This window comes from Pyxicephalus adspersus, chromosome 9, assembly GCF_032062135.1.
Source record: "Pyxicephalus adspersus chromosome 9, UCB_Pads_2.0, whole genome shotgun sequence".
NCBI lineage: Eukaryota > Metazoa > Chordata > Amphibia > Anura > Pyxicephalidae > Pyxicephalus > Pyxicephalus adspersus.
Genome location: NC_092866.1, coordinates 65115031 through 65142661, shown reverse-complemented (window position 1 = coordinate 65142661; position 27631 = coordinate 65115031). Strand labels below are relative to the sequence as shown.

The following is a 27631-nucleotide window of genomic DNA, read 5'->3' as shown; positions in this document are numbered from 1 at the left end:
AAGGGTTCTTGTTGAGGCACTTCTTTAAAGTGTGAAACAACACCCAGAGATAGTTGTGTCACCCAGGCTTACAATGGGACCACAAGTGTTTCAAAATATATTAAGCAGGCAGGTGTGCTTTGCATGAATATTGCTATTAACATTAAAGAGGCCAGAACTCTGGAAAGTTGTGTAAATGTATTTATTATCCATTTTTTTTTTTATTTTAAACTGATCTGTGCAAAATACCTCTGGACCTATTGGCCAGCGGCCAGGGTAAGATGAACGGCACAAAGCCTACTGTCCTTGTATTATTGCATGTCAAAGGCGCATGAAGCAGCATTGGTAAACTATTTCAGACATAAGTAAACCTTGGGGTTTCTCTTGGCATAACGGGTAAGAGATTCTCCGCCAGAGGGCCGTCTGACAGAAAGTGTCACTGTCATCATCCGCTCTCCATGCCGGGGAAAGTCGCTTTATAAAGTACGGACTGCGCAGGCTGCATTGGAGGATCAGGACAACGAAAACACAAAAATAGTTAAATAAATAAAATTGAATATTAAAAAAAGAAAAACATTGAGTGCATTTGTGTCACGATATATAAAGTCTTTTGACGTCTCGTCACTCACAAAAAAATTAATACTGACGAAAGAAAAAAAATAATAAATTCACAAAATCTTCTTCATGACTCCTTAACACTGCGGTCTAGCACAATAAATTTAAAAATATATATATCATATAAGTATATATATATATATCTTTCTGTAACAGCAAATAAGTGATGAAGTGCCAATAAAGCAATATCGATACAATGTAACAGACAATGTAAAAAGAAAAAGAAGTCACCATGATTTTGTAACGAGTGCGGAAGGAACGCTGTGGGCGGATGACTCGGTACCATGTTCATGGTCAGTAAATAGAACAGCTTGAAAAATAAGCTGATCAGTATTCACTTTCACCTCTCTCATATGAAAGGATGTAATAAGTCATAAAGAAATCTCTCTAGAAAATATTATACTCTCTAGTATAATACACAAGGGATGCTGCAAGTGGCGGCGCAGTGAGGCGGCAGCAGCAAAGGGGGGCGCCGTAGGATGCACAGTAGTGATCGATCTCTGGATTTGGCATCTACAGGGTTCAGATGTTGATTCCTTTGACCAGGGAGCTTTCCAGGGTGATGTTGAATTCCTGCAGAGTTTGTAGGACGCGGATGAGCGAGTTGACCAGGGTGTGATCTTTGATTAAAGCTGTGTCCTCGTACATTTGTGCTATGATGGGGCAATCCGCCAGCAAGGCAATCCAGTGGTGCAAATAGTGATCACTAAAGGGAAAAAAATATATAATTAGAGGGATTGAACTGCTTGGAAGGTTGGTCTGTCAGTGTATACCTAAATATACCTAATATTAAGATTAAAAGCAAAACATACATATGCATATGAAACTATATGGCAACACTGACACAACCCCCCCATCCCCCGGCCCCTTTCAGCCAGGCAACCTGACAACCAAGCCTATCACTGGCCATTCCATTTCAGAACAATAGGGCATCAACATTTGCCTCGCAGCTGGAATTGCCCCCCCATGACATGACTAATAACACATACCCTATCCCCTTGGGATATTTCACATTTGTATTTGAACTTTCAAATTAGCACATAATATATCTTTTAATAACCTGATGAAAAGGACACAGATCACCAAAACGCGTTGGCTCTGCTGGAACCCTTAAACATTCAAAATTTGTAAAGACTGCCATGGTACAGATCAATTATTAGATACAGGCAGCACCCCTTCAGATAGAAAATTGCTCTAAGGAGAAGGGAAGGGGAATAGACTGTCTTCTAGTGGATCCTCACCATTGCAGTCCCTGCCTCCTACTAATGTGAGTTTCTCAATTTTTTTGGGTTTGAATCTCAGCCAGGGCTCCATCTGCATGGAGTTTGCAGGTTCTCCCCATGTTTGTAAGGGTTTCCCCCGGCTACTCCGGTTTCCTCCCACATTCCAAAACCCTGCAGTAAGGTTAATTGGCTTCCCCCCAGTATTGTCCTTAGACTGTATGAATGATTTATGACTATGGAGGGACATTAGATTGTGAGCTCCTTTGACAGACAGCTAGTCACATGACTATGGACTTTGTATAGCGCTGGATAATATGTTGGCGCTATATATATACAGTGTATGAAATAATAATAGTATGAAAAATCTAAATGACACAGTAATGGCAGAACTGCTGTAATGGGAGAGTTATTCCTAAACGGCACTCACCGGGCTCCCAGGCACACGAACATCTGGAACTTGCCGTCTTTGCCGATGTTGCGAGGAGTGCTGTTGATGGCATTGATGATGCGGCCGAAGATACGAGCCCTCTTCTGCCAGTCTTCACTGGGGGCTCCTTCGCTGAACTCAAGGCCATTGTAATGTGCTTGTGCCTTCTCTGAAGACAGCAGACAAAACAACATCACAGTCAGAAACCAATTCATCACAAATATAGCTAAAAGAGCCATTTATAAAACAGTTCACAGGACGCTCACCGCACATCACCACCAACATGGGGGACCAATACAAATATTGGAACTTCACTGCCCGTATTTGGGCTGGAACGTCGCAGGAACTTTTTTCCTTATCAAAAAGTGTCATTTAATGGCTGTCCACATTCACCTCACTATAAATAGAATGAATGTGGGCATTCAATACCTGGTGAATATAGTCTACAAGTGGACTACAGAAGATCTCATCTCTCTCAAGTTTTGGAAACAGGGAGAGGAGATTTAATGATCAGTTCTGGTTGACAGCTCTGCTTGGAATATTAGGGCAGTATAGGATGCATTGGTCCTTACCGAGGAAGTCCCATATGAAGATGCTTTTGAAGAGTCGCGGTGACTTGAATCCATGCTGGAAAACTTGTTCCAGAGCCGACACCAGACCGCCCTCCCCACACAGCAGCAATGTCAAACTTCCCCTCTGTAATGATAATACAGCACAGTACAGACTGAAGCACACATAGTAAGGTTATTATAACATGGCACTGCCGCAAAAGGGCAGTCACCATAATGTGAACATGCGACTTGAACACCAAGAAAATGCGAATTTCATGAGGCAGAGAATAAATTATCCTCACCATATCCCACATGATCTATCAACAGATGCCATAAACTGCATTTTGTGGTGGTGGAGGAGAAAGATTTGCATTGCGGGATACAATTTTATGCTTAGACAGTATTTAGATACTTTGGAGAGGAAGCCGCCTTAAAAGTGGCAAAGTTCATGCAAATCAAGAAATTCTTAAAAAATAAACTTTTTCTTATTTTCTTTTTTCCTAAGAACATTAGAAGTATCAGTTGCATATTTTTCAGTTCTTAAACATTTAAAAAAGTCTCTAACCGTTCTTATGGTTACATGTTTCGCTGTAAAAATCCGCTTCTTCAAAACCACATTTAAAAACACATTTACAAGTATTGGCATTTTTTTAAACAATCTTCAAAAATTAAACACCCTCCTTATAACACACACAAGAGACTGTAGAAATGTGAATAACTGTATACTCAATGGAGTAACAATTCCAACCAGATGGCATCATAGACCCCACAATTGTCAGCAGCCACAGCAAAAGAATCACGGAGGATTCATTTTTAAAGATTGTTTTAGTGAAATGTGTAACTATCTCCATCAGATCTGTAAAAACCACCTAACCGGTTCTGGACTTTTTAAATGTTTTGAAACTGAAAAGGGATTTAAAATATCTGAAGGACTCATTTATCTTTTTTCATTAATCATTTTATCTTTTTTGTCCTGCTTTTTGGGTATTTATTTTTGTAATATTTTTGATTTAATAAATTTTGTTGTTTTTTTAAAAAAAAGATGCAATTGATACTTTTAATATTCTTTGGGGTTTTATTTTTCCCTGGTTTTCCTTGTCCACTGAGAGCTGGATGAGGATCTGCAGTGATTCCACCAGTTCAAATTTTCTTGTTTAGGAGATTCAATATAAATGTACAAACTCTTGTTTCATACTTAACATATTAGGCTAACACAAATCTTAATCCTACCAATTTAAATTGGAGAATGTGCACACTGGTAATAAAAATCTAACACCTAAAAAGCATCAGACAACAACACACATCTAGAGCCTGGGCCTAGGCCATGAAATTTTGTTCATAGGGGCAGCTATGATTTTTTACTATAGAAGAACAAAGTTGTAGGCTGACTTTCTCTTTTTCCTCCCTTTAGCATTACTTGGAATTTTCTGGCTGTATAACAAGGAAACACAAAAAGTCCCAGCTGAATAAATTAGAAATGCAGATTAATGGGCTACAAGGTGTTGTCATCCAGGTAAGAGGTTCAGCATTAAGGTTTTTGAGGAGATTTCATTGTCTATAGTAAAACAATTGGCTGATAAGTGTGAAATGTTCGAAAAGTTGCTATCTAGGTCCAATATCCGTCATGATTCAACAACAAAGAACATACAAGGAGCAGCAATGTTACCTCTTTTTCTGGTTTGTGAAAGTGTTTTACGATTCCATTGACAGCCTCTCCTATGGCCTCCTGGATCTGACCCGTGTTTAATTCTAATGGAGGAAGAAAGATGATAGAGGTGAGTAATGAAGTATAATAATTCTGCAGTGTTACAAACTAAAGTCATGTGATCACTCTCACAGCCAATGTGAGGTCTCAGTTGGACACACGGTGTTACTTACTTGGCCTACTATTGGGTGATATTGCTACAAGTCTTCTGATCATGCCAGGTGAGTGTTGCAGAGGAGGCGTCCGGCAGGGTCTGTCTTCTGTATCAATAGTTGGTGTCAGAAGATCCCCAACCAAGACCCTCTCCAGGCTGCCGTCATCCATCCCTTTCCCCAGCCAGCGGCCACAGGGAAACCTTGGAAAACAGAGATAATTAAACACTGTGCTTTATTTAGACACAAAGGAATAATAACTCAGCAAAAGGTGCCATATGCCAGGATAAACATATAGCCAACTTTCATTTAAGGACTATAGGTCTGTTGTGCTAAATGTGATCTAGTTTATGATACCTGAAATGCTGCACAAGGCAGACATGCCCTGACACTGATTGGCCTCGATTGCACAATGCTGAATGGGAATTTACAGGACCCCCCCAAGGGCAAGAAGGTGGCAACATGAGTGCTGCTCTACCAGAGAATACAATGCGATACACCCAGTGCACTACGTAGCAGAATTGGATTGATAAGTCCTCTTTATTAGCATAGATACAACTGATAAATCTGGACCGGGACACAATATTCTGACCATAATTCTGAGGGGTGATAGTGAGTTTAATGTGAAAAGTAGAGGTTTCTCACTTGTACGTGTGTCCTGTAATCTCATTGCGCACCATGACGAATTCCACCAGCCACTTGGCGTACAGCCCGGAGTTGTCATGTCCAATCTGCACAGTCGTCAGCTTCCCGAGATTCTGGCACTTAAAGAGAGGAGAGATGCTGGGTCACCCAACAAGCACATGCACCAACAAGGCAAACATATGTTCATGATAGTGGCATTCTCCTCCCGAACAATCCTTTATACCTCATAGGTCATCTCCAGGATGCTGCGAGGTACCTGCAGGACTCCCGTCTCCCCCAGCTCTCCGGAGATGCAGATCCAGGGGTTGGAGGTGAACATTGAGCCTCCTAATTTCTTGCTGGGAACAATGAGGATGTGATAGGGGATCACTGGAGAGAAAGGATGACATGTTATGTAAGAACCACATACACCACCAGCAAGGCGACAAACAGATACTTTGTCATTCACAAGAAACAAAAAATTCCTCCCATTTCAGCTGTTAAGTACTACATAAAACCCTGACATTGGTGAGGGATGAAATCCTCCAGGCGTCAGCAGTGTCTGAGATGCTGCAACCGCCATGGCTGCAAGCAAAATCATTCTATTAAATGTAAAGCAGAAGGTGCACCAGCATGGAGAGGTAAGCACAATATATTCAATATATGGATATACTCAAAAACACCTACAAGGTCATGTCAAAGAAGAGTAGTAGATTTAGAACAAGTATTGGGCACCACTACCGCCTCCCAACAACACAACCACCACTGATCACGATAATCATTTCCTGTGCTGCGGTGGTGTTCGTGCTTACTTCCATTTATTGAGGCATTCCTTGTCCATCAACAGCGGCAGCAAAGCTGTGAATATTGCGACTTCCCCATTGTAATACACCATCAGATAGGAAGTTCTTTACCATGTCTACAAGCTTCATACTGTAAATTGAGTTTTAGCAATGTGATTCACAGCTTTCTGAGTGAATACAATAGCATACCCCATAAAGCACTCACCTGACATATAGAACAATAATGTTCAACCTAAGACCCAATTGTGACATCGTCCAAGTAGCAAACATGGACCACAATTAAAAAAAAAAAAAAAAAAAAAAAAAAGCTGATTTGAGCTATGAGGGTTTCTCTGCTCCCAAAATATGAATATCAAAGACAGTGCAGCTCATTCATCCTAGACTGCAGATTTTGGGGGGAGAGAGAGCAGATTATGACAATACCGCTATGTTTACATGATCGGGGCTCAGAATAATGGATGCCAAGACGACGACCCTGATGTACTCACTGATTGTGGTGAAAACGTTTGTGAAGCAGAAATAGTCCACAGCATTAAAAGATAGGAGGTGGTAGAGGAACTGTTCCTTCTCGTCATCACAGCGCAGGAAGGCGTAACGCTTGTAGAGTTTTCTGGAAGAAGAAGATTTCAGAATAAGAGCCAGGACAAATATATTGCAGGCTGGCAGTGTGAGGTTTACTATCAGGATTCAGAACAATCCAGATTCAAACATTATCTTGCACACGCAAATACAGCATAGTAATCTGGACTCGAGATTTCAGAGGGACACTGACTTGGTGAGCTCGTGGTCCAGAAGAAGTTGCTTCAGATGTCTGGAGAGAAGTTTCTTCTCCATGGACAGACGCACCCAAGCCCGAGCTTTTCCCACATCTGTTTTAATCTCCCCGATGTTCTGGATGTGTCTGAAAAATGAAATGACAGCAATGTTAGAGAACAAAACCAGAGGCAGTGCCAGATAATGGTCATTAGTGATGTCAATGAAGTGGAGCTTGGATTGAGCAGGGCATTACATGCAGGTTCACTTTAATACCCACCTTTTTTAATCTTTTTGCTCCACCACTGCTCTGTTTGTCTACCAGAAATTAAGTAACGTAGCCAGGACTTTCCAAAATGGGGGTCAAGTGACTCAATCACCCAGCACTATTGCCTGGTTTCTATCCTAAAGCTTTCTCCCTACCTGGGAAGCAGAGGTAAGGCGAGTATGCAATGCTAGTCAGACTTTAAAGGGAACCTGTTGCTTTAGCCTTGTATTGGTCAACACAGGTAAACTATAAAAATGACTTATAAGGGGAACATTTGTTTAAAATGATTACCAAGAGAGAATTGTTAAAGCAAGTCACCTTATTTTCTCCAGATTTGGATAAAGCAGACATATTAACATTTCCATCATGCTGATATTTATAGTGCTTCAATCTAGACTAAATGGTGTGTTGTACATGAACAGATGTATAGGCAGGAGCCCTTTAGTTTATATGATGTACATTGAGATATGCTTTGCAGGGTAAATTTGGCTACTGATGTCAATTGATACTCATTGGCACAGAGTACCAGGGGTGTTTAACTCCAACAGAGACTGTGCGCACTGATTAGTTGTCTAGAATGAATGTATCACACATGGGACCCCAGAACAATAAGCCAATACTACTTACAGCATATCCTGGACCAGAGAGATCTTCAGAGGAGCCATCACTGGGTTGGGATCAGATTTTCTCCTCTCCGAGTCTAAAAATACTTCTGGGGGAAAAACAAAGCCAATCATACACCCGGTACTAATAAACCGGATCACAGTGATGAAAAGACATTTAGGAAAAACTTCACAATAAAAGTTTAATCTAAAACAGAATAAAATGATGCTATGTAAAAAAAAAAAAACAACAAAAAAAAAAACAACACATTGTATGGGGTTTCCCTGATTGACCTCTGCAAAAGATCCACAGTCCTCATTCTTTATTAGCAATGACCATATACCCATCACATACCAGACCCCCTTCAGAATTTACCAATTCAGTTCTTGTGTGCAGAGATGGCTTTAGATAAAACACCCACACCCCCAGCCATTTTGTCAACTGGGCTCCTGGAGAAGTGGGGGCCCAGAGTAATTACTCCCTAAGTGAATAACTGACCTGGCTTGTACCTGTACACCCCCCATATGGACCAGCACAGTGTTTACATCCCCACTATGAATCTATTTATTTGTCATTCACTTTGCCGTTACAATGTCATATACAATTTTAGTGAAAACCAGGATTTTGTGGCAGTATAAAGAAGTTTTAATTTATTTGTCCCATTTTAAAATAGCACTAAAATGATGTCCCTGCACAAAGAATAGCAAAGTTATTGGTAAATAATTTTCAGTTTTGTTGTTTTGTTTTTTTCTATGCCATGCTTAAAAAGTAATGCAATTAAAGAAAACATTAACTGCCTTGGCGGTATTCACAAAAGTGGCTCGGGGTAAATTTTACATGCCAACAGCAGAAACCCCAGATCCCCGGCCGGCTTCCGCATCACATCCTTGGCTTGATCCATGTGATGCGTCGGCACGCTGGGGAGGCGTGGCTGGGCAGGAAATTTAAAAGCAGATTACATTGTAATCTGCCTTTAAAACATTGTTTAAAGTCTGCCTTTAAAACACAATAAAAAATGTTATAAAAAATAAATCCAAATAATAAATAAATCCAAAAGTTTATTCTATTATCGTACCCTTGTTTTGACAAATTTAAAAAATGTTTTAATTTTTTAATAAAGTTTATTTTATTTATAAAATTGTTTATAATTATTTAATATATTAAAATTTATGATTTGTGTTTCAAACTTTATCATACCCGAGAGGTATTCCTATATTACAGAATTACAGAATTGTTTAAAATAATAAACAACAAATTTCTATGCAAAACAACGTACCACTTTTGACATAAAAATACGGACATAATTAGACCGCCAGAGAAGTTAGTGGAAAAAAAGTTTGAAATTTTGAATGACAACCTGAATGACTGAAGCTCGCGGCCGCCATCTTCCTTCGGTTGTCCTGATAGTGTAAGAGGTGCGACCACAATGCAGATTTCCCCTGCGGCACAAATAAAGAGGGATGAAGTCTCAGTGACACAAGCAGACATGTACAGTATGGTCAGTCTGGGTTCCTGTGGCTACCTGCTTCACCAGGAGGCCATGGCTCCAGATTCGTTCCAGGAGGTCGCACAGGCTGGCGATCAGAGTGTTCTCCTCCACCCCAGTGATGCTGACTTCACCGTGACCCAACTCCACCGCCTCCCGACCCATCTTCTCCACCAGCATTCGCTTTGTCTGAAAGCCAAATTAAAATTGTCATGGAAAAAAACTCAGAACACCACATCCAGAGCTGCCATATAAGAAGCCATCACTACTACACATCTAGAATGTCCCTGAATTCTGGACACAATGTCTGGTAGGTTGTAGAGACTTTTTATCTATTCAGCTAAAAACATTTTTCATTAGTTCTGGCACAGCCGGCAATGTGTGAACGGTGCTGGGTACATTTCAGGCATCTATAAAATGCCAAAAAAGGAGCCAAGTGCTGTGATATTTTATGCATCATCAGTGACATCTTCAGACAAGCTGTATTTGCAAGCATTTTGTAAGTGTTTTTGTTCTGCTTAAATAAACTTACAAAGAAAAGGTCAACATTTGAATTGAATTGCTCTATTTTTTATCCTTTGACCGGCCATAGCTAGAAGCAGCTCTGCTGCACATTTTTTTTTTTTTTTTTTAAGATGCTACATGAAGCATTTAGAGGTCAACTTACAGCCCCCTCCAACTCCATATACTTAAATTTGAATTGCTTTTTGGCATTTGTGAAAGCTTATTATTCTAGCAGTTTCATTTAAAACAATCAAAAATACACAATACTGCCAGGCTTTTACAGCCACTTGTAAATGCCTGCAAAAGCCCAGCGGTTACTGCCTGTACTGCTCACTAATGCTTGCCAATGTTGGCCATATTTTTATCATTGTATGGGATATGCCAAAGAACTCTCACCCTGTGTCTGGCTATGAATTACAATGTTGCAGTGTGATTACTTGGGAATAAGGAAATGCTTCTTCTTGTCTGCAGCAGACCGAATCCATCATTTCAGCCTAATCATAGTCACAGAGTGCAGCTCAAGGATAAAACTTGAATGTAGCATTATACTGTTGACATATATCATGACACATCTGAATTTATTCAGACAGGCTTGTCAAATAACAGACAGGTCCACCTTAAAAGGAGACTGTGCAGTTAAACAACCCTATAAGAAGATATGTTCTTCATAAGCTCAGTTCCCCATGGTGGCTGCTGTCCAGTCGTGAAGAATCATTGAGCAGTGCTCCAAGCATAGGGTTAGCAGTGCTGGGTCTGTGCAAACAGCTGGCAGCAAATTTATTAACTGCATTACAGCCCGTAAAAACCTACAACGCACCTTATTGCGGCACTCCTTCAGCAGACCCTCCACAAATTTCCAATTAGTCTGGGCAATGACGGAGGGGGAGAGGTTGGAGAGTTTGGGTTGGCGGATAGTGCTCCCCATATTCCTGGCCTCCTGGATGTATTTCTGGGAAGAGAACAATTTTTGTAATTATAGGTTAAGCCCTCGCCTGCCACCCCCCCCCCCCCCTTTCAATTGACAGAAACAATTTTTACATTTTCATAATAATATCTGTTTATTTGGAGATAACTTTGTCAGTACTAAAGAAAAAATGGGGTCTATTTATAAATCAGAGAATACAATATACGAAACATTCCCTGGTGGAGAATCCATTACTGCCATTGAAACACATATACCTGTAAGATTCCCCACCAGGGAATGTTTCAGTGAAAGTTACTGCTTTATTAATAGACCCCAAAGTATTTCTGCGACCCAATTGGTGATATCATTTTGCAAAATCGATTTGCAATACACCAACAAAAACATAAAAATGCACTTTTGTCTACGTTTAACAGCACTAGTTTAAAAGTTACAGTATTATCACTGTGGATAAAATGTATACATCTTATTCTAATATTCACAGTATTTTAGATGACCTCTGGAAGAAAAAACTGTAACTTTGTTATCAGAATTATTTTATCCGCCATCCTATGCAGATTGAAGCTCATGTCTTCATTGATAACATGCATGACTGTAACAGAATTATTACATAAACAATGTTACTTAGTATCTCACTATAAATTCTGTGTCTGATGTTGGTTTCCTGACAGTGGCATCTTCCTGTGTGTATTCAGAAACTACGGCGGTCATTTTGACAGCTGGGAATTGCTTATAAATGAAAGGTGGGAAGGACATTACAGTGGTCTAAACCAGAATTGTTTTTTATCTGGGTGCGGAGAAATTGTAGGTGGGTGGCAGCCTCTGTGTTGTGACCCAAATTATCAGTTACGAACCCAAAGACACCCGGATGGCTACTCAAAAATGCCGGGTGGTACGCCTAGCTAAAAGGGGCTGGAGAGAACACTGCATTAGATAAAATAAGGGGTGGTATTACATAAATCTTAAATACTTCAATGTTGTTTCTTTGGCTGTGTAGATGGGGTCAGGGGACTGAATATGAAACCCGCTGTATACATGATTTCTGCAGTCAGTACTATCCGATCTGTTCGATATCCTTGTCCCGTTTTCTGCCAACATTGTACTTTTTAGATTTTGCTCTGGTGTGAAAAACTAAACTCCTGGTGTAAATTTCCTCCTATGAACTGATGGGAGATTCAGCTATTGAGGAACTGATCCCAGCATGCTCTGCTCCACACTTACCTCTCTCTGATCATTGTCCAGTCGGAGGTGCTCAGTGTGCTGCTTCTGTCTGTCTTTCTTCCGCCACTGCGCTGGGGCATTCCGCTTTGTCCACCTGCAAGAAAATCACCCGTTATTGCCACCCAGGAATCAGGAAATATTTCAGGACAGGAAGCTGAATTCTGTACATACAAAGAACAGACTGCAAGCTCTGTGGGACGTAAGCAGGCTGGAGGAGCCATCAGGATACATTACGGGAATAAGTCATTTGGGGACAATGTGACTTAAAGGATTCAATGCTACCATCATGCCAGATACCACAGGGCACATTCAGAGGACTTGTTAGGATCATGGCTTGGTCACAAGGGGGAGCTACAAAATATTAGGCCTGCAGGGGGAATGTTTCGGCTGATCAGTGCAGGTTTTTTTTGGTTTCTGGACCAATAGCTTTTAGTGAATATTGGGGTCTTCTGAACCAATCAGAGAGAATGTTTGTGTCAGCAGAATAAATAGATAAATCCTATTGGTTGACATGGGGCGACGTATAGACAGTCTGTTGGTCTTACTTGTTGGTTGCCGGTCCTGTAGAGAGGACGTCGGACTGGAGTTTAGGGAAGAACCCCGGCTCGTACTTCCCCTGTCCAATCTTCATGTCCAAGAGATGGGGGTGGATAGCGGTATGGTCAATCTTGGAAAGACGCTGTTCGATGGCTTTCACTGCAGAGGTCAAAAGTTTATATTAAAGAGAACCTATCAGTAAAGGAAAACAGAAATCATCCCAGGCAACACAGCTTTAGAAGTTTGGATTTAAGTGCAGGCATAACCCATAACCCATGCCAGACAGCTATAGCTTCTGATTTTGTTCTGAATTGGATAGTGAAGGGTTGAAGTCTCAGTCAGATTTTGTTTTTCTTTTTAGCCCTCTGTCTCTCATTAATGCGATTTCCCCTCATTTCCTGCCATGATATGTATTTCTGTTTATCCAGTCCTGATATATATACACAGCTCCAAGACAAAGTGTACCCTGCCTAATAGGAAAGAGCTGGTTCATCTGCAGTGCAGTTCAGTAACACTTACAGTTCTTGTTCCCTCCCCAGTCTGTGGTTGGACAGTGAAAGGAGAAGCAGCAAACTGATGAGGTTATCTTTCTAAGCTCTATGCCAAATAACCCGCTACAAGTAAATTCCCCATTACAGGAAGTCTTCATCTCCCCCCTATTAGCGACCATACCTGCTTCCTCAATGGTGGTACATTTCTGGTACATGGACGTTCGCAGCGTTGGAGTTCTGACATTCAGCTGACGAATTTTCTCCACCCTGCAGTCGAACACTCGTAAAATGGGGTCTTTGTCATCGTCGTCATGGCACATGATTTTGTTGTCAATGAAAGAAGCGAACATTTGCGTTTCCAGGAACCGGGAGAGAAATGGAAGGTATGGCTCAGGCTGGTCGGACAGAAAGGAGGCCTGGGAAGAGAGAAGGGTATGATGTCACGACTTCCTAGAGAGCTAATACGTCAACACAATAGTTAAAAGCTGACCTGTCATCAGATATTTTTCCAGTGTAACACTGACAACCTGTACAATGTTACTGCTGAATATTGAAAACACATCAGGAATTTATTCATATAAACTTGTTAATGAGAGGTCCTCTTTTCTGCTCCGGTGTGATCCCACATTGCACTGCAGTTCTTACCTTGTCAAAGTTCTGCATTTGCTCGCGGTTGTTGAACCAGGACTCCTTGTCTTGGCTGGGCTGGATAACGAAAACCTCGTAGTCTGCAAACATCTGAGTGAATCGGTTAGTGAACACCTCCCGTGTATGGATGTTGAGTTGGTGAATTTGGAGTTCTTCCTCATCGCACTGGAATTTGGTGTCCTTCTTGCTGGGGGACTCTTCCCGTACCTCCACCTGCAAAAGAAAAATACCAGTTCACAAATATGGGGAATAAGACTAAGCTAATGACTGTTCTATAAAAACTATTGGCTGGTAAATTAACAATCCCTGCATTTCCATTGATGGACTTCAGGCTTTAGCTATTCAGGGCAAAGTGACATGGTCTTTTTAAATCCCTCACCCTAAAGCTAGAGCTACGCCACAAAAAAACAAGGTATTTTGGAATATGATGGACCATGTGACCTACACTAATCAGGCAGCCAATCTGTATACCGGATGAAGAGAGGTGACATGAATGATTTCCATAAACTCTGGCATTGGGTATTTGTTGGTAACGGTCACACGGTATTGAAAGGCAAAGAAAGAGGTAAAACTAGGGCTGAGGGCTAGGGTTTTAAAAAGACCCCATCTTAATTGTGCCAGGTCACATGGTCTCCAACCCTTCTATAGACAACATGTGAGTATCCCCAATGCAGGAGGCTCCTGACCTTCTCTAAGCTGACTCCGGTCCTTTTCACCAAGGCCTGAATACGTGCCAGAGTCTCATTCTCCTTCAAAAGTTCGTAGGAGTTGAGGGGAGATCCAGCCAGGTTGCCGTTCTTCTTGTCGGACACGAGATCTGCAGCTTTGAGGTTCTTTAGTTTGGAGACGCTTTCGCTGCAGTGGAGATTCCCCTCCGGTGGGATACCAAAGGACATCAGAACCTCAGAGACCTCCTGAATGAACTCCAGCTTGTTAGGGAACTGCGGGAGATCCTCAGGGAGCTCAATGAAATGGTTGTCAATGTCCACAAAGCAGAGATTGGCCTAAAAGGGAGAAGAAGAACATTCATTACAGTTTCACTCGCAAGTAAAACCAGCGCAATAGATGGAGCTGAACAATAAAGATTGTGCGTTTGAGGACACCGAGGACCTGCTGGCTACAGATAATCATCATATTCAATCTGGTTATAAAAGAAAAACAGTTAGTGGATCTTGATCTGATTGGATTGGGTTGTGCCATTGCGGAATCAAAGAGATTAGATGTGTCCAGAACATAAAACATTAATCTCTGATTAAATCCAGTTGGATCAGCCAAGAAACTATAACTTACTTGTAATGAGCGGTACAATGGGCCTAGTATGGATCAGCCAATCCGGACACTGAACAATAGCGGCTGTCATCTTCTAGCAGAATACTATACAGATGTCAGGCATAGTTACTTTGGAACAGAACTGCGATTACTCAAATTCGAGTTCCGATCCAAGGCCGGAATAGTCAAGTCTAAACAAAGTCAGACTCTGATCGAAAATATCTGACCTCAACAAATAAAAATCATTAAAGAGAACCTGTGCTGTATCCATGAAGGGCAAGGTACCAGGTTGACCTTAATGCAGCCCAGCCTAGCAGCACACACTTACCTCCTTTTTTGCTTCTCCGCCATATAAATGTGTCTATATGAGGAGGTGGGATTTGTAGTCACAGGAAAAAGGCAAAGAACACCTGTAATGTTTCAGTTTGATTACAAGAAACTAAAGCAAGGGAGGTCCTGGCTGTGTTGAGTGGGGCACAGCTACAGCCAATTACAGCTACACATTGGGTAGGGGTTCTGAATTTGTAGTTCAGTTCCAATAATAATACTTATCATTTACACTAATCACCACAACTGCTGCAAGGATTTGACTTGAAAGACCAGTAATGGAAACATTGACTCCCAAGCTGACTCCTGGTGGCCAGACGCCCACCAACAGCACTGTGCTACTTAAATCACCAACATTTGATAGAGTGATAGTGAGCGGTTCAGTACTGCTTGCTGTAAAATGTTCACGTTGGTCCTTTATTCCCTATGGGCGGTCATGGGTGAGACGATACATGCAGTGCCTTTATTGCAGGTGCATTTCAGGGGTGTGAGGAAGCAGTAATGGCACCACAACCTACCATCTTAACAAGTAACTTTTAGGGTGATCTGAAACCCAAATTACTAAAATGCATCAAAATGCACATCAGTATCTGAAATATCACAACACTCATCACTAATACTCCACCTACACAGGACTGAATTTGTTTGTTGGCTGATTGAGCTGCATGGCTCTCCCAAGGTTTTTGCACAGGAAGTAGGATCATTTTTCCCAGCTGTAGTCACCACAAGCTCAGACTGTGCCATGGAAGCAGCGAACTCTGGGCGGTGATCAGTGGTGCAGCCTCACTCAGTATAATCCACCAATTGTTCTGGGAGCTCAATGGTCCCTTGTGTGCCACACTCAAACGGCCGCCTTCATTGGGATATAAAGCGGCCTCTGATGTGAACCCTTCGCTGTCGGCTTCCTTTACTGCTGGCTGTTTTCTGCCACCATTGTGTTGTCATCTGTACATTATAATACATTGTCATGTTGTCCAATTAGTTATATTAAAGTGGATAGGCGGCCCCCCTTTCTCTGGGGCTTCACCTCCGTTCTGCTGTGTAAGGGTATCCCTGCCCCCAGTGCCATAGACAGGAAAGATTTGGGCCAGCAGACTTGCTCACCTCCTGCGGTAGCTCCAGCTTGGACCTGTCATCCAACCCATTGGAGTGTAACCCCATCAGATAGGGCACTGGCGCATCCAGAAAGTGGAGCAGGGAAGCCGGGAGGATGGGCACATAGACGTGCTGCCACTGGAAGGGGAACATCAGACCCGTGATGGTCTCTGCCACCGTCATCAGCCTCTGGTAATCTGTAAGTCAAAAATACAATATGAGCAGTGCTGACACCGATGGGGGATCTAAGGGACTTTAAGTTTTGGCTTTAGAGATATTTTTAAGTGAGCAAATAATTATGAACTTTGCAGAAATTCTTTACAATCTTAGCTCTGTTAATTAAACCCCCCGGTGGTATTCCCATGTGGGGCTCAGGATGAAATATCTTTACAGAAAGCGGTAACCCCGAGCCACACTCGGGTGGAATTGAGGACATACCTGGTCCTTACGAGCCCACGGCGCCCTCCAGCGATGCTGGCCCGGCATCTAGGTCCACTCGGTGATGCCTGGCCCACATCGTCCGCGTCCCCTAGCCTTGCATCCTGGGAGGGGGGGGTGGCATTTTAAAATTAGAAGTATTTTTAAATGTCAAATGTACCGATTTGACATTTAAAAATACAAAAATCATACCACCAGGCAGGTTAACTTAAATTTATTCAGAGTTTGTAGGAAAGAGCACCTGCCATCATTTGTCACTGAAGCCTTTTCTTTACTTTCCTGAACTTCTGGGGTCTGTCATACAGAAAGTATTGAGGAGGACTAACAGACAAAGAGAACAACAATGAGAGCCCCATAGTTTTCTGACAGGTTTATTAAAGAACTCCGGCATCCAATGAACCAAAAAGAATCTGCTGGGCATTTTCAGCAAGCACACTGATCTGATTGGCTACAGCTGTCCTAGTAATGTAACAGGCTATAGCTGTAGGTGAGAATGTTCTAATGCTCTGATTGGACATTGGGAGAGCCTTACCTGTTGGACGTCAAATTCAATCCGTGATCATTAGCGAGTGCACCTCCCACCTCCCCTTCCCTCATCTTCCTCTCTTGGCTATTAATACGGAGCACCCCCATTGAGTTTTGTATGGAGTTACCCCTCCCCATATGGCCATTAATATGGAATCTCTAACTATGTTCACATATTTTTGGCCATACTTACGCTGTGAGTAGAGGAGGATCTGGAACTCCAGCAATGCGCAGGTGAAGAGCTGAATAACGTTTTCCACCCCAAGCAACTCAAACACTTCCTTCACTGGAAAGTCAAACAGCGGCAATTCGTTGGTGCTCGGCCTTTGACATATGATTGGCCCGTAGACACCTGAAAACTTTAAGGACCTCCCAGCAGGAGGAAGAGGCACCTCGTAGAGGATGTTATAGATATAGCTCTCCAGCGGCAGTGGCGGGGGCTGGGGAGAGGTGACGGCCTGGTGCAGCTGCTCGAGGACCTTCTTGCAGGCCGTCATGAAGGACATGGGGGTAATGAGGCAGATGCACTTGGAGACGTACAAAGTGTCCCGAGAAATGTCGTAGGAGTTGAACCTCTGCAGTTTGGCGACAGAGGAATCGTTGCAATCCTCTGTGCAAATCGTGCTGCCGTTGGTGGCGGATGTATGGATGATGTCATACTCTGCATTGTGCATGTGGTACAGGGTCTGCATGGCGCTGCAAATCTGCTTGCTGGTGACTTCCTCAAAGAAGGTGAGAGAGAACCCGAACGTCCGCGACCCATCTTCCCGCGTGATAATAAAAGAGTGGAATTGGGGGTCACGGCAGTCGGCCTGAGTCTTGAAGGAAAGCCCTTTAGGCATGCATAGCTGTGAAAGAAAACAACAATTAGCCGAGATTCAGAACTTGGGGGCCACTTGCCATTAGAAGGGTGAGCAGTATTCCGGGGTTTGTCTTTCTGTAATAAAGACCAATCACTGGTAAACTCTATTAATGTGTAAGGTGACTGGTCCTGTCTCCGCCTCTTCCCGTACTTTTCTGCATACTGTAATGGGTGGGGCTTCTAAGCCCCTCCCACAGCTATGTGCACAGTTATGATAATACCAATGGCTTTTAAAATGTCAAAATGTTCAACTAGCGGGTCATTGATTTTATAATTGATTTCCAATACAGGCCGGAAGCCCCATTCTAGCAGGACTCCACAGTCAACAGCATATAAAATGCGGCTTTAAGCCATTTATCAGATTTCTTAAAGTTAAGGTTTACATTTAAATTTAAAATCTTGGCAAAACATGATTGTCTTATGTTTTTTTTCTCTTATCCTTATTAAACAATCAGGAATGAAAATGTAACTTCCTGTAGCAAGCTGACAACTCTTCTCTGCTGCTACAAAATCCCAAGCAATGTTGTCAACCCTGCCCAGTTCTCCTCTGCTGGACTACAGAACCCCCCCTTACTCTTATTCACATAACACAAGGTTGAATATGTTGTGAAGTGTTAATGCTTGTGACACCCTTGAAACATGGCCAGTTCTAATTAGCGATGATCAGCTCAGGGTTTCATGTGCATGGCACACCGGCATCTTACCGGCAATCCTGATACTGGCAAAAAGTTGCTAGCAAATAATCGCTTTGAAGGCAGCCAGCCAAATCCAGAACTGCTTGCATGTATCAAGGACGGGATCCTTCAAATATGCAAAGTCTGTTCCGCTCTCCTGCTGCAGAAAATGCAATGCAAAATGCACTTCCTCAATGGCATGGTTTGCATTTACTGCAGTGGGGAAGCGCATTGGAAGGATCCTGGCGCTAGCCAATCCTCATGGGCAGAACCTAGGGAAATCCTGTGCAGACAGCCAGACCATCGCCATATCTACTGAGACCGGACGACACTTACCATACCCACTGCGTCCTGGTCGAAGGCATTCCACTCCACATTTTCTGGGTAACGAGCCAGAACCTTGGATTTAAAGGTTCGCCTGAGCGGAGTCTGCTCAAAATTCTCCCCTTTAAAAGAAAAACATACAATGAATCAACCAATCACAAGCATCGATCTGCCCCCCACCCCTGAATCACAGAGTGATGACAGCGCGGGCCGGTTAGTCAGCAGAAAAAGGCGACAGAAACAATCAGTTAATGACGTTTGGTGTCCATTCTACAGACAGGAAGTGACATGGAATCCGTTATCACCGCCAGCAGCGCAATGTGACGAAAATGCGATTTCATCCAGAAGAATGCAAGAAAACCTGAAATCTCAAATCATTTCATGCAAAACTCCCGCCGCTCTGAGGCAATCGCATTTTCGCAGACATTGAGCTGCTGTTTCCTGAAGGAAGAGCAGAGAATGCGGTCAGCGGACGCACACAGGAAGTGTGAATAGAAAGCACAGCATTGCGCATTTCTTCTATGTTGTAATCCTAAACAAGCCAAAGAGGTAAAAACGCAGAAACCGACCAGAAAACCTACAAAGCAGAGACAGTTATCAGCAGAGTTGTTATTTAAGCTTGTTATCCCAGGCGTAGCCTCACTGTGCAGTCTGGTTATAAAATGCCCAAAAGTTTTCCTAAAGCTCAGCTGGAGCCAAAATATTTCTTCTGGTTTTGTTGGGGGGTTATACCCTCTTTATGGTTTTTATTGGTATTGGTGAGCCTGTTGGGGAGAAGCAGAGGGGATGCAAAGCTTCATTGACAACCCCATGTGTCCCCATAGGCTCACTTCCTGTCTCAGTGACCACACAGGAAATCCCCAAAAGGGCTAGAATGGGCTTTAGGACACAAATTCTCTTCACAGAGCAACCCTGCAGGATTCTGGGTAGAATATATGCAATGCAGCCTGGAATTCAATAGCTGCATCTGTGGCCCCCAGAACCCCCCTTCTCTCCACGCTGCACAGTGAAGCTGCACCTTACTGCAGGCTGCACCAACCAATGACTGTCTGGATATGATTGGACCACAAGTCCCAGCAGACAGTCCATGGCGGGAGAAGCCGTGCTGGAGACCCTCAGGTTAGAAGCCGCTGTCCTCCTTCCTTTTACCTTCAGACGTACTGGGCAGAAAGGGCCCATTCGCAGCCTGGACTCGGGACGCCTTTATGTAGTCACACAGTGCTGGACAAGGATAAAACATAACATGAGGATGAGGATGACAGACTGAGGACAAACACATCAACCTAACATCAATATTCGGGGTCACCTGCGATTCTTTCTGCTGAGATAAACGTCAAATTAAAATCTCCGAATGCAACGTGAGATCTACAGATCGGAAGTGCAGCGTGCCGAGCAATGGGCCACCTCTGGACCGCACACAGCAACCCCTGACAATACTTCCAGCCGATTAGCTCTGCTCCGCTCTATCGTCTCACCTTGTGACTGGCTGCATGGATAGGACATGGACGTTCCTACATTTTTGCAGGAAGCTTTGCGATTGGTCAGGTTTTCTAATATTAATTTTGGATTTTCTTGGTAAAACGGATTCACTCATCCATCACGTCTACAATCTCCTCTACAAAACTATGACGAGGAAAACCTTGGTACTGTTTACACTTCTCTGTGGTTCCCTTGGACTTACATCCTCACTTCCTGTTCTGGTGACAACATTATCACCAGGACAGAAATAAATGTGAAAAAATCAATAAATTGAAAATTTCCCCTTTCCCTATCCTGGGACAATTCAGCCTCTTTGCAGCCGATCCCTGTCCGCATGCGCTGCACCATGGTGGTGATAGATTGGCAGGGGGTGCAGGGAGGATTGCTGTGTATTTGGGGCCCCCGCAGAAATGGCACAGGTGGATGTATTGGACCCCCGGTCAGGCTGGAATTGGTTAATATGTGGACGATGATGGGGTCATTAGCACAATATCCATTATTCATGTGAAAAGCGAGCAGCGGGGTGTACATCGGATTCATGACAACTGCCCCCCCCCCCCCCCAGTGATCTCACGTAGCGCGGGCGTTGGACGCGGCTGAATCTCGCACATGCATCGGCTGCAGATGGAGAGACGCAGACACAAAGCAGCAGATGACTGCCCACCCCCTCCTCCCTCCCGGGGAATACAGACTGTACCGAGGCGGCATAGCCTGGCATGGGTTGTCGGCTTCCTGCCACCGGTGACATCACCGCTTGGATCTACGCCGGTCGTATGTGACCGGAATCTGTTATCCAAAATTTGGGCGACTTTCCGAAAAAATGCTTCCCCGAAGAGCCGCCATACGGGTCACAGATCTGAAGTCTAACAGACCAAAGGAGGGGGCGGTCATCTAAAAAGAATCATAAAGCACAAACGCATGTATGGTGCGTTGCATTACACATGCGTTACTGCAATGCATATCTGACCTAACGCCAAAATCCTACATGTAATGCAACTAGAGTAATGACCTCCTTTTATCTCCTACACAGTAGCTGAGAGTGTAAGGAGTTCCGGTATTTTCAGCTATTTTCCCCAAAAATGTAACCTGGTCTTGTTTTTAACTTTGGACTTTAATTCTTAAATTCAACCCAACACTGAACCCTCTGAGCAAACCCAACTCCAGAACGAACATTACAGCTAAACACTGCCATGACCAAGAGGAACCAAAAGGATGAACAAGAAGAGAAACTGGAACCAAAATCACCAAAATCATATGATGGAACTCATAAGATGACCAAAAGGAGGAAGCTGACGGAAAGACCCATGAAGGGGCCACATGACCGAGGAGGGCAGGACCGACGCCGAGACAAGGGGGGACCGAAGGGCGAGACCGACGCCGAGACAAGGGGGGACCGAGCAAGACCGACGCAAAGGGGGACCGAGGGCAAGACTGACGCAAAGGGGGACCGAGGGCAAGACCGACGCAAAGGGGGACCGAGGGCAAGACCGACGCAAAGGGGGACCGAGGGCAAGACCGACGCCGAGACAAGGGGGGACCGAAGGGCAAGACCGATGTGGAGTGTGTGTGTGTGTCCCCTCGGTCTGCAGGGGGCCCCAGCGCTTGCTTTTTTTTAAATCAGCTGTCACCTGGAAGGAAAACATAAAAAATAACTGCGCTCCCTGGGGCCCCGTTTGGCCCCAGATGGCTAAAGAGGAAGACTCAGGTGACAACGATCTCCCGGCTGCGTTATCCAATCCTAGCAACCGCGGCCTGCCACATCACATGACCACACTATGCCATTACCTGCAAAATTGTTAGAATTGGATGAATCACGGGGGAATCTTACTGCTGGGATATTCACTAAAGATTTTTCTGGAGCTACACTTTAATATTGGTCATTCCTTGCACACCTTTCATGGCAGGATCAGCAGGGGTATTTTACTTATGGTGCTTGTACCTGCGTGTGGCCAGGCCACGGGGTAATCCGGTGTCACCGCGATTTATAATTCACTGATTGCTGTTGAGGGAATTCATCTCTCCGGCTTTCATATCGAGAATTCTAAATATAGAAATGACACAATCTGAGGAGAGCACCGGCACGAAGGAGCCAAGTGGCCCCCAGGGCCCTGTGAACGCCAGCTGATGTGTTAACTGCCACTGCCAAGTGAGGGCATTAACCCTTTCATCAGCAGAACACCCACTGCCCAATCATCATACCCAGATTGCCAGTATTCGGTGGGCATTGAAGGGTTAAACGGCCAGATTCCAATCTCTGCTTCTAAAGTGGACCTGTCATCACAGCAAGCTGTAACTTAATGTCAAATGACAGGTCAGCACCCCCCCCAGGGATCACATGACCCTCCTGACAATGCCGCCACCTGGGTTTCTCCGTACAAGGACAGAGCCATCTTTGTTCAGGCATCATCTGGGGTCACCACCTATTTCCTGGATGGATTCTAGCTCAGAGGTGACACAATCTGTGCAGCTCACAAATCTCTGACACAAATCAGCCCCTGCAGCCTTGTGATGGATACAAAGTTACAATGTTTGATGACTGAGGGGGAGGGGACAATCAGGGAAATCTCCCCTATAGGTGAATTTTATCTTTTATTATAAATGTAAATGCTGATTTCTGATTGGCAGTTAAAGGTTTATTAGGAAACAGACGGTTGGTGGATTTGGCTGGAAGCTGCTCTTCGGGGGAGGGAACAGACGGCGTCTCAGAATCTTAACAGACCCCTCTGCAATCTGATTGGCCGGGAACTTTGTGGATGTGGGATGGGATTGGTCAGCTGTGTGCGGGAAGAGGACCTGTCCATGTGTCCGGGGGTGGAATGGCGGGAATGGGGAGTCACTGGACTGGCAGTCTGCCGATATCACAGCCAGGACATGTAAATCACACGCATGACACATGTGAAATGCACATATATGATGTGATTGGTGGGGGCCCTGTGCAGCTTTCATACTGAACATGTCTCTGTGCCCCCCGGTGACCGGTCCTCTTTACCCAGCCAATGATTTACATATCAGGGGCCCTCGGCGCCATGACACCGCAGTGCCGTACAGGTGAGCAGGGGACACCGGATAACAAATTGGAAGCAACAATTGTAGAGAACAACCCCACTGCCCCCTCCCCATCGTACCCACCCCTATAAAGGGGCAGTTACCCCAATGACCACCCTGTGTCCAATGTCATGTGGGAGCTGTGTACAGGTCACCAGAAGGGGGCGCTGGAAGGATGGGAGTGTCCAGTATATGCCATCTAGTGAGTTGGAGGGGCCCCCAATGCCACCATAGGCGCCAATCTGCCCCAACCCAACATCTCCGACCATCTGCCATTAATATCTGATCTTTCATCGACCTATCAATGCTTTCCCCTGATCAGAATCAATCGATCGGAGGAATATGATGCAATATAACGGTGAGATCGGAATACGGATCAAGTTTTCAGTACAGACGGCAAGGTGCCGTCACCCGTAGCAACCATCAGCAGCACTGACAGCCGCATCGGTCGGGTTTGGCTGAGGATCCGGAGGTGAGCTGAGGATAAAACCATTCACCGGAGATTCCTCTACCGGGGGGGGCGGGGGGGGACAACGCTGCGATCCCGGGATACGCTGCGTGACTGCATGATCCTTATCACTCACATTGCGCTCAGATATCCCGGTGTTCTACAGACCCCCTCCCCCCGGTTATGGAGATTAAATAAAGGGGGGGGGGTTGTAGTCACATCCTGACACGGGCAGGCGCTGAGTGTTGTTGCCTGGCGGGATCACCAAATAAAAGGGAATCCTGAAAAATGTAAACAAATGCAGCCGCCACAATGGAAGGTTATGGGTGGGGGGACTACAAGTCTCAGCAATCACAGGATGAAAACTCCACCCCAAATGTAAAAACAATCCGATAAACCGGAAACACAAGATGTTTGGAAGGATGCGAAGACGCAACAATCACACAACACAGTGCGCACACCGTACAATGCACAACATTACCTCATCTCCCCCACAGGGGGCGCTAAGAGGACCTGTCTACAGTACACACACTGAGCATTCAGTATACAATGCACACAACACACACACATACTACACAATCCAACACACACCATACAACATTCTGCATCCCATACAAAGGGTGTAAAGAGGACCTGTTTACAGTACACAACATGTGACAAAACTACAACACACACCATACAATCTGCACATCCTTCCCCTGCAGGGGGTATGAGGAGGACCTGTCAGCAGTACACACACCGAGCATTCACACAGAACGTACAACACACACCATACAACATTCTGCAACCCATACAGAAGGTGTAAAGAGGACCTGTCTATATACAGAAAATTACATCATCTCCCCTATAGGGGGCACAATAAGAACCCAAGCATTCAGTATACAATACACACAAATACTACACAATGCAACACACAACATTCTGCATCACATACAGGGGGCACAAAGAGGACCTGCCTACAGTACACATACAGCATAGAATACACAACACATATATTACACGGAAGACAATGCGATAAAACACACAACAGAGGGTGTAAAGAGGACCTGTCTACAGCACACAATTACAACACACTGATACAATGCACACATTTTATATAGCACAACACACACATCTTCTCCAATTGCAGGTGGAATGAAGAGGACCTGTCACACAATATATGTGACTACAGCACAGCTTATACATTGTATCTTGGAACACAACACAGACTATACAATACACACACCATACAACATTCCACATCTTCCCGCTACAGGTGGTGTAAAGAGGACCTGTCTACAGCACACACAGACAGGACACATTATACAATACACAGCACACAACAAAGAGGACCTGTCTACAGTACCCAATTTATTAATAAACAGAATTTATATAGCACCAACATATTACACGGCGCTGTACATTAAATAGGGGTTACAAATGACAGACAGATACAGACAGTGAAACAGGAGGAGAGGACACTGCCCCGAAGAGCTTACAATCTAAGGAGTGGGGGAAGTATCACACAATAGGAGGAAGAGAGGACACACAATACACAGCATGCAATACTTTGTATACAACACTGCACATCTCCCCTGCAGGGGGTATGAAGAGGACCTGTCTGCAATACACACTGTATACAATGCACCTTCTTTTCTGTGCTAATAGAAGTAATAAATAATAATACATAAATAATAATAATACATCTTGGAGTATTTGGAGTTCTGATTACTCGTGTCCAGATAATTATTGGAAACAATGAAATTGTGAGAACTAAGAATAGTGAAATATTTTTATCCTATAATCTTGGAGAAGGGGAATTTAGGATGAAGGTGGCACAATCAATGTAGATTCTATTGTATTAGGCCAGGGGGGTCCAACAGGTCTTTCAATATAAACTCCACCACACACAGGAGGTATTAAGTCCAAGTTTTTATTGTTGCTGGATCATTCTTAGCCGATCATTTTCAAAGTAACTCGCAAGCCAAAAAAGTGAGGGCACCCCTGTATGAGGCACCCCAAGAATTTTAGCATAGGTTAATGAAAGGATAAGGCATCACTGGCACTTCATTATTATTATTAAACAGGATTTATATAGCGCCAACATATTATGCAGCGCTGTACACCAAATGGGGATTGCAAATGACAGACTAATACAGACAGTGCGCCCCGAAGAGCTTACAATCTACATGGTGCATAGATAATGAAAGGTAATGATTGTGTGATAATAACGCAGATAATTATTGCAATATAAGACTTCCGATTAAAATGAGGCGACCCTAAGAGATGATTGGAACCGGAACGCCTTACAGGAAAGAATGAAAACATTTAGAAAACTTTGAAAGTATTAAATATTACGTTATAAAATTATTCGGCTCACCGAAGACCTTTTGTCCGACCAGCTAAAGCTGCGTACACACGTGCAATAATTATCAATAGAAACTAAACGACCGATCGTCCGATAATCGTTAACAAATAAAGTGCACAGCGACGCCGACGAACGAGGAATGTCGCTGGAAAGGAACGACGGTCCTGGCGGATCTGATTGGATGATGATCGTTCGCTATCTATCGTGTGTACGGTCGTTCAGTGATCGTGGATTGTTCTGCGTTACGCTTTCTCCTTTATGTGTCACTTTGTGTATCGTTCAAACTATCGTGTCTAGCGTGTGTACATTATTGGTGGATTATATCTGAACGATCAATACAGCATGTACAGAATTGTGCACAATATGATTGTTCAAAATAATTCTGCATAACCGTTAGTTGTTCGTTTTCTAACGATAATTATTGCACGTGTGTACCTAGCTTGTCGTCTTCAGTTTATACCGCCATCCAATCCTAGTTCACTTCAGCATATTATAGTGCAATGAAGGATCACTAATGTACAGCGCTGTGTAATATGTTGGTGTTATATAAATCCTGTTTATTATTAATAATATTGCCATGTAATAACACCAGGGGGTAAGAGGACCTGTCTGATGGGCACACACCATACAACACTGCACAGCTCCCCCTACAGGTGGGGTAAGAGGACCTGTCTGATGGGCACACACAGCATGCAATACAATGTATACAACACTGCACATTATCTCCCCTGCAGGGGGTATAAAGAGGACCTGTCACACAATATATGTAACTAGAACACAACACACTATATAATACAACACAGCTCCCCCTACAGGTGGGGTAAGAGGACCTGTCAGCACCCGGTGTACACACCTGGCAGTGTGTTGTGTGATGGGGACACCGGGGGGTGATCGGGGTGTATGGAGGAGCCGAGCACCGGTCGGGGGAGTATTTTGGGGTGATGACACACAGGGCCCCCCCACACACCCGGTGTCAGTGCACAGATTTTCCCCCAATGGCGCCTTACCCCCGGCCCAGCTCTGTACAGCGCTCGGTATAGGTGGGCGCCTCTCCCGTCACATTATACCGGTACACAGGCGGCTCTCCGGACCGTTATCTTCCCCTCCCCCACCCCGGCACTCACCAGACAGCTGGTCGGGCTCCAGGCCGGTTCGGGTGTCAAGCCCGCAGATGACGAAATAATCGGCGAACCGGCCGGGCGGCGCACTGCTCCCCCCGCTCATCTCTGACCGCTTAGCGGGGCTCCCCGCACTGCATGCCGGGATGTCCGGGGATCGGGGCGGGG

The 27631-nt window shown here is 44.2% G+C and overlaps 1 protein-coding gene across 3 annotated transcripts; it reads right to left on the bottom strand.

Annotated features, from left to right (window-relative positions):
• Nucleotides 1-167: 167 nt before the first annotated feature.
• Nucleotides 168-27631, bottom strand: DENND5A (DENN domain containing 5A). Of its 3 annotated transcripts, none has more exons than XM_072422333.1 (23): nt 27470-27631; nt 20176-20247; nt 19039-19148; nt 17360-18014; nt 16213-16400; nt 14199-14516; nt 13510-13725; nt 13046-13280; nt 12382-12532; nt 11837-11930; nt 10511-10642; nt 9226-9378; nt 9061-9142; nt 7728-7812; nt 6852-6980; nt 6568-6689; nt 5521-5666; nt 5298-5416; nt 4674-4855; nt 4462-4544; nt 2817-2940; nt 2245-2413; nt 168-1300 (listed from the first exon to the last, which is right to left on the bottom strand). In XM_072422333.1, the coding sequence occupies exons 1-23, from the start codon at nt 27567-27569 to the stop codon at nt 1117-1119; spliced, it is 3849 nt and encodes a 1282-aa protein (XP_072278434.1). In that variant the 5' UTR covers nt 27570-27631; the 3' UTR covers nt 168-1116. The 3 variants fall into 3 exon arrangements, with proteins under 3 accessions (XP_072278434.1, XP_072278435.1, XP_072278436.1); XM_072422334.1 differs by having other exon boundaries at nt 7728-7809; XM_072422335.1 differs by lacking the exon at nt 20176-20247.

Bases quoted from the DNA above. Each gene is read 5' to 3' on its own strand.
- DENND5A (XM_072422333.1), bottom strand. From the start codon at position 27,569: ATGAGCGGGGGGAGCAGTGCGCCGCCCGGCCGGTTCGCCGATTATTTC. The intron at 10,643-11,836 runs GTAAGTGTGGAG...TTCTCTTCCCAG, and splicing joins TGGACAATGATCAGAGAGAG to AAATACATCCAGGAGGCCAG. The intron at 9,143-9,225 runs GTAGCCACAGGA...TTTGTGCCGCAG, and splicing joins ATGGCCTCCTGGTGAAGCAG to GGGAAATCTGCATTGTGGTC.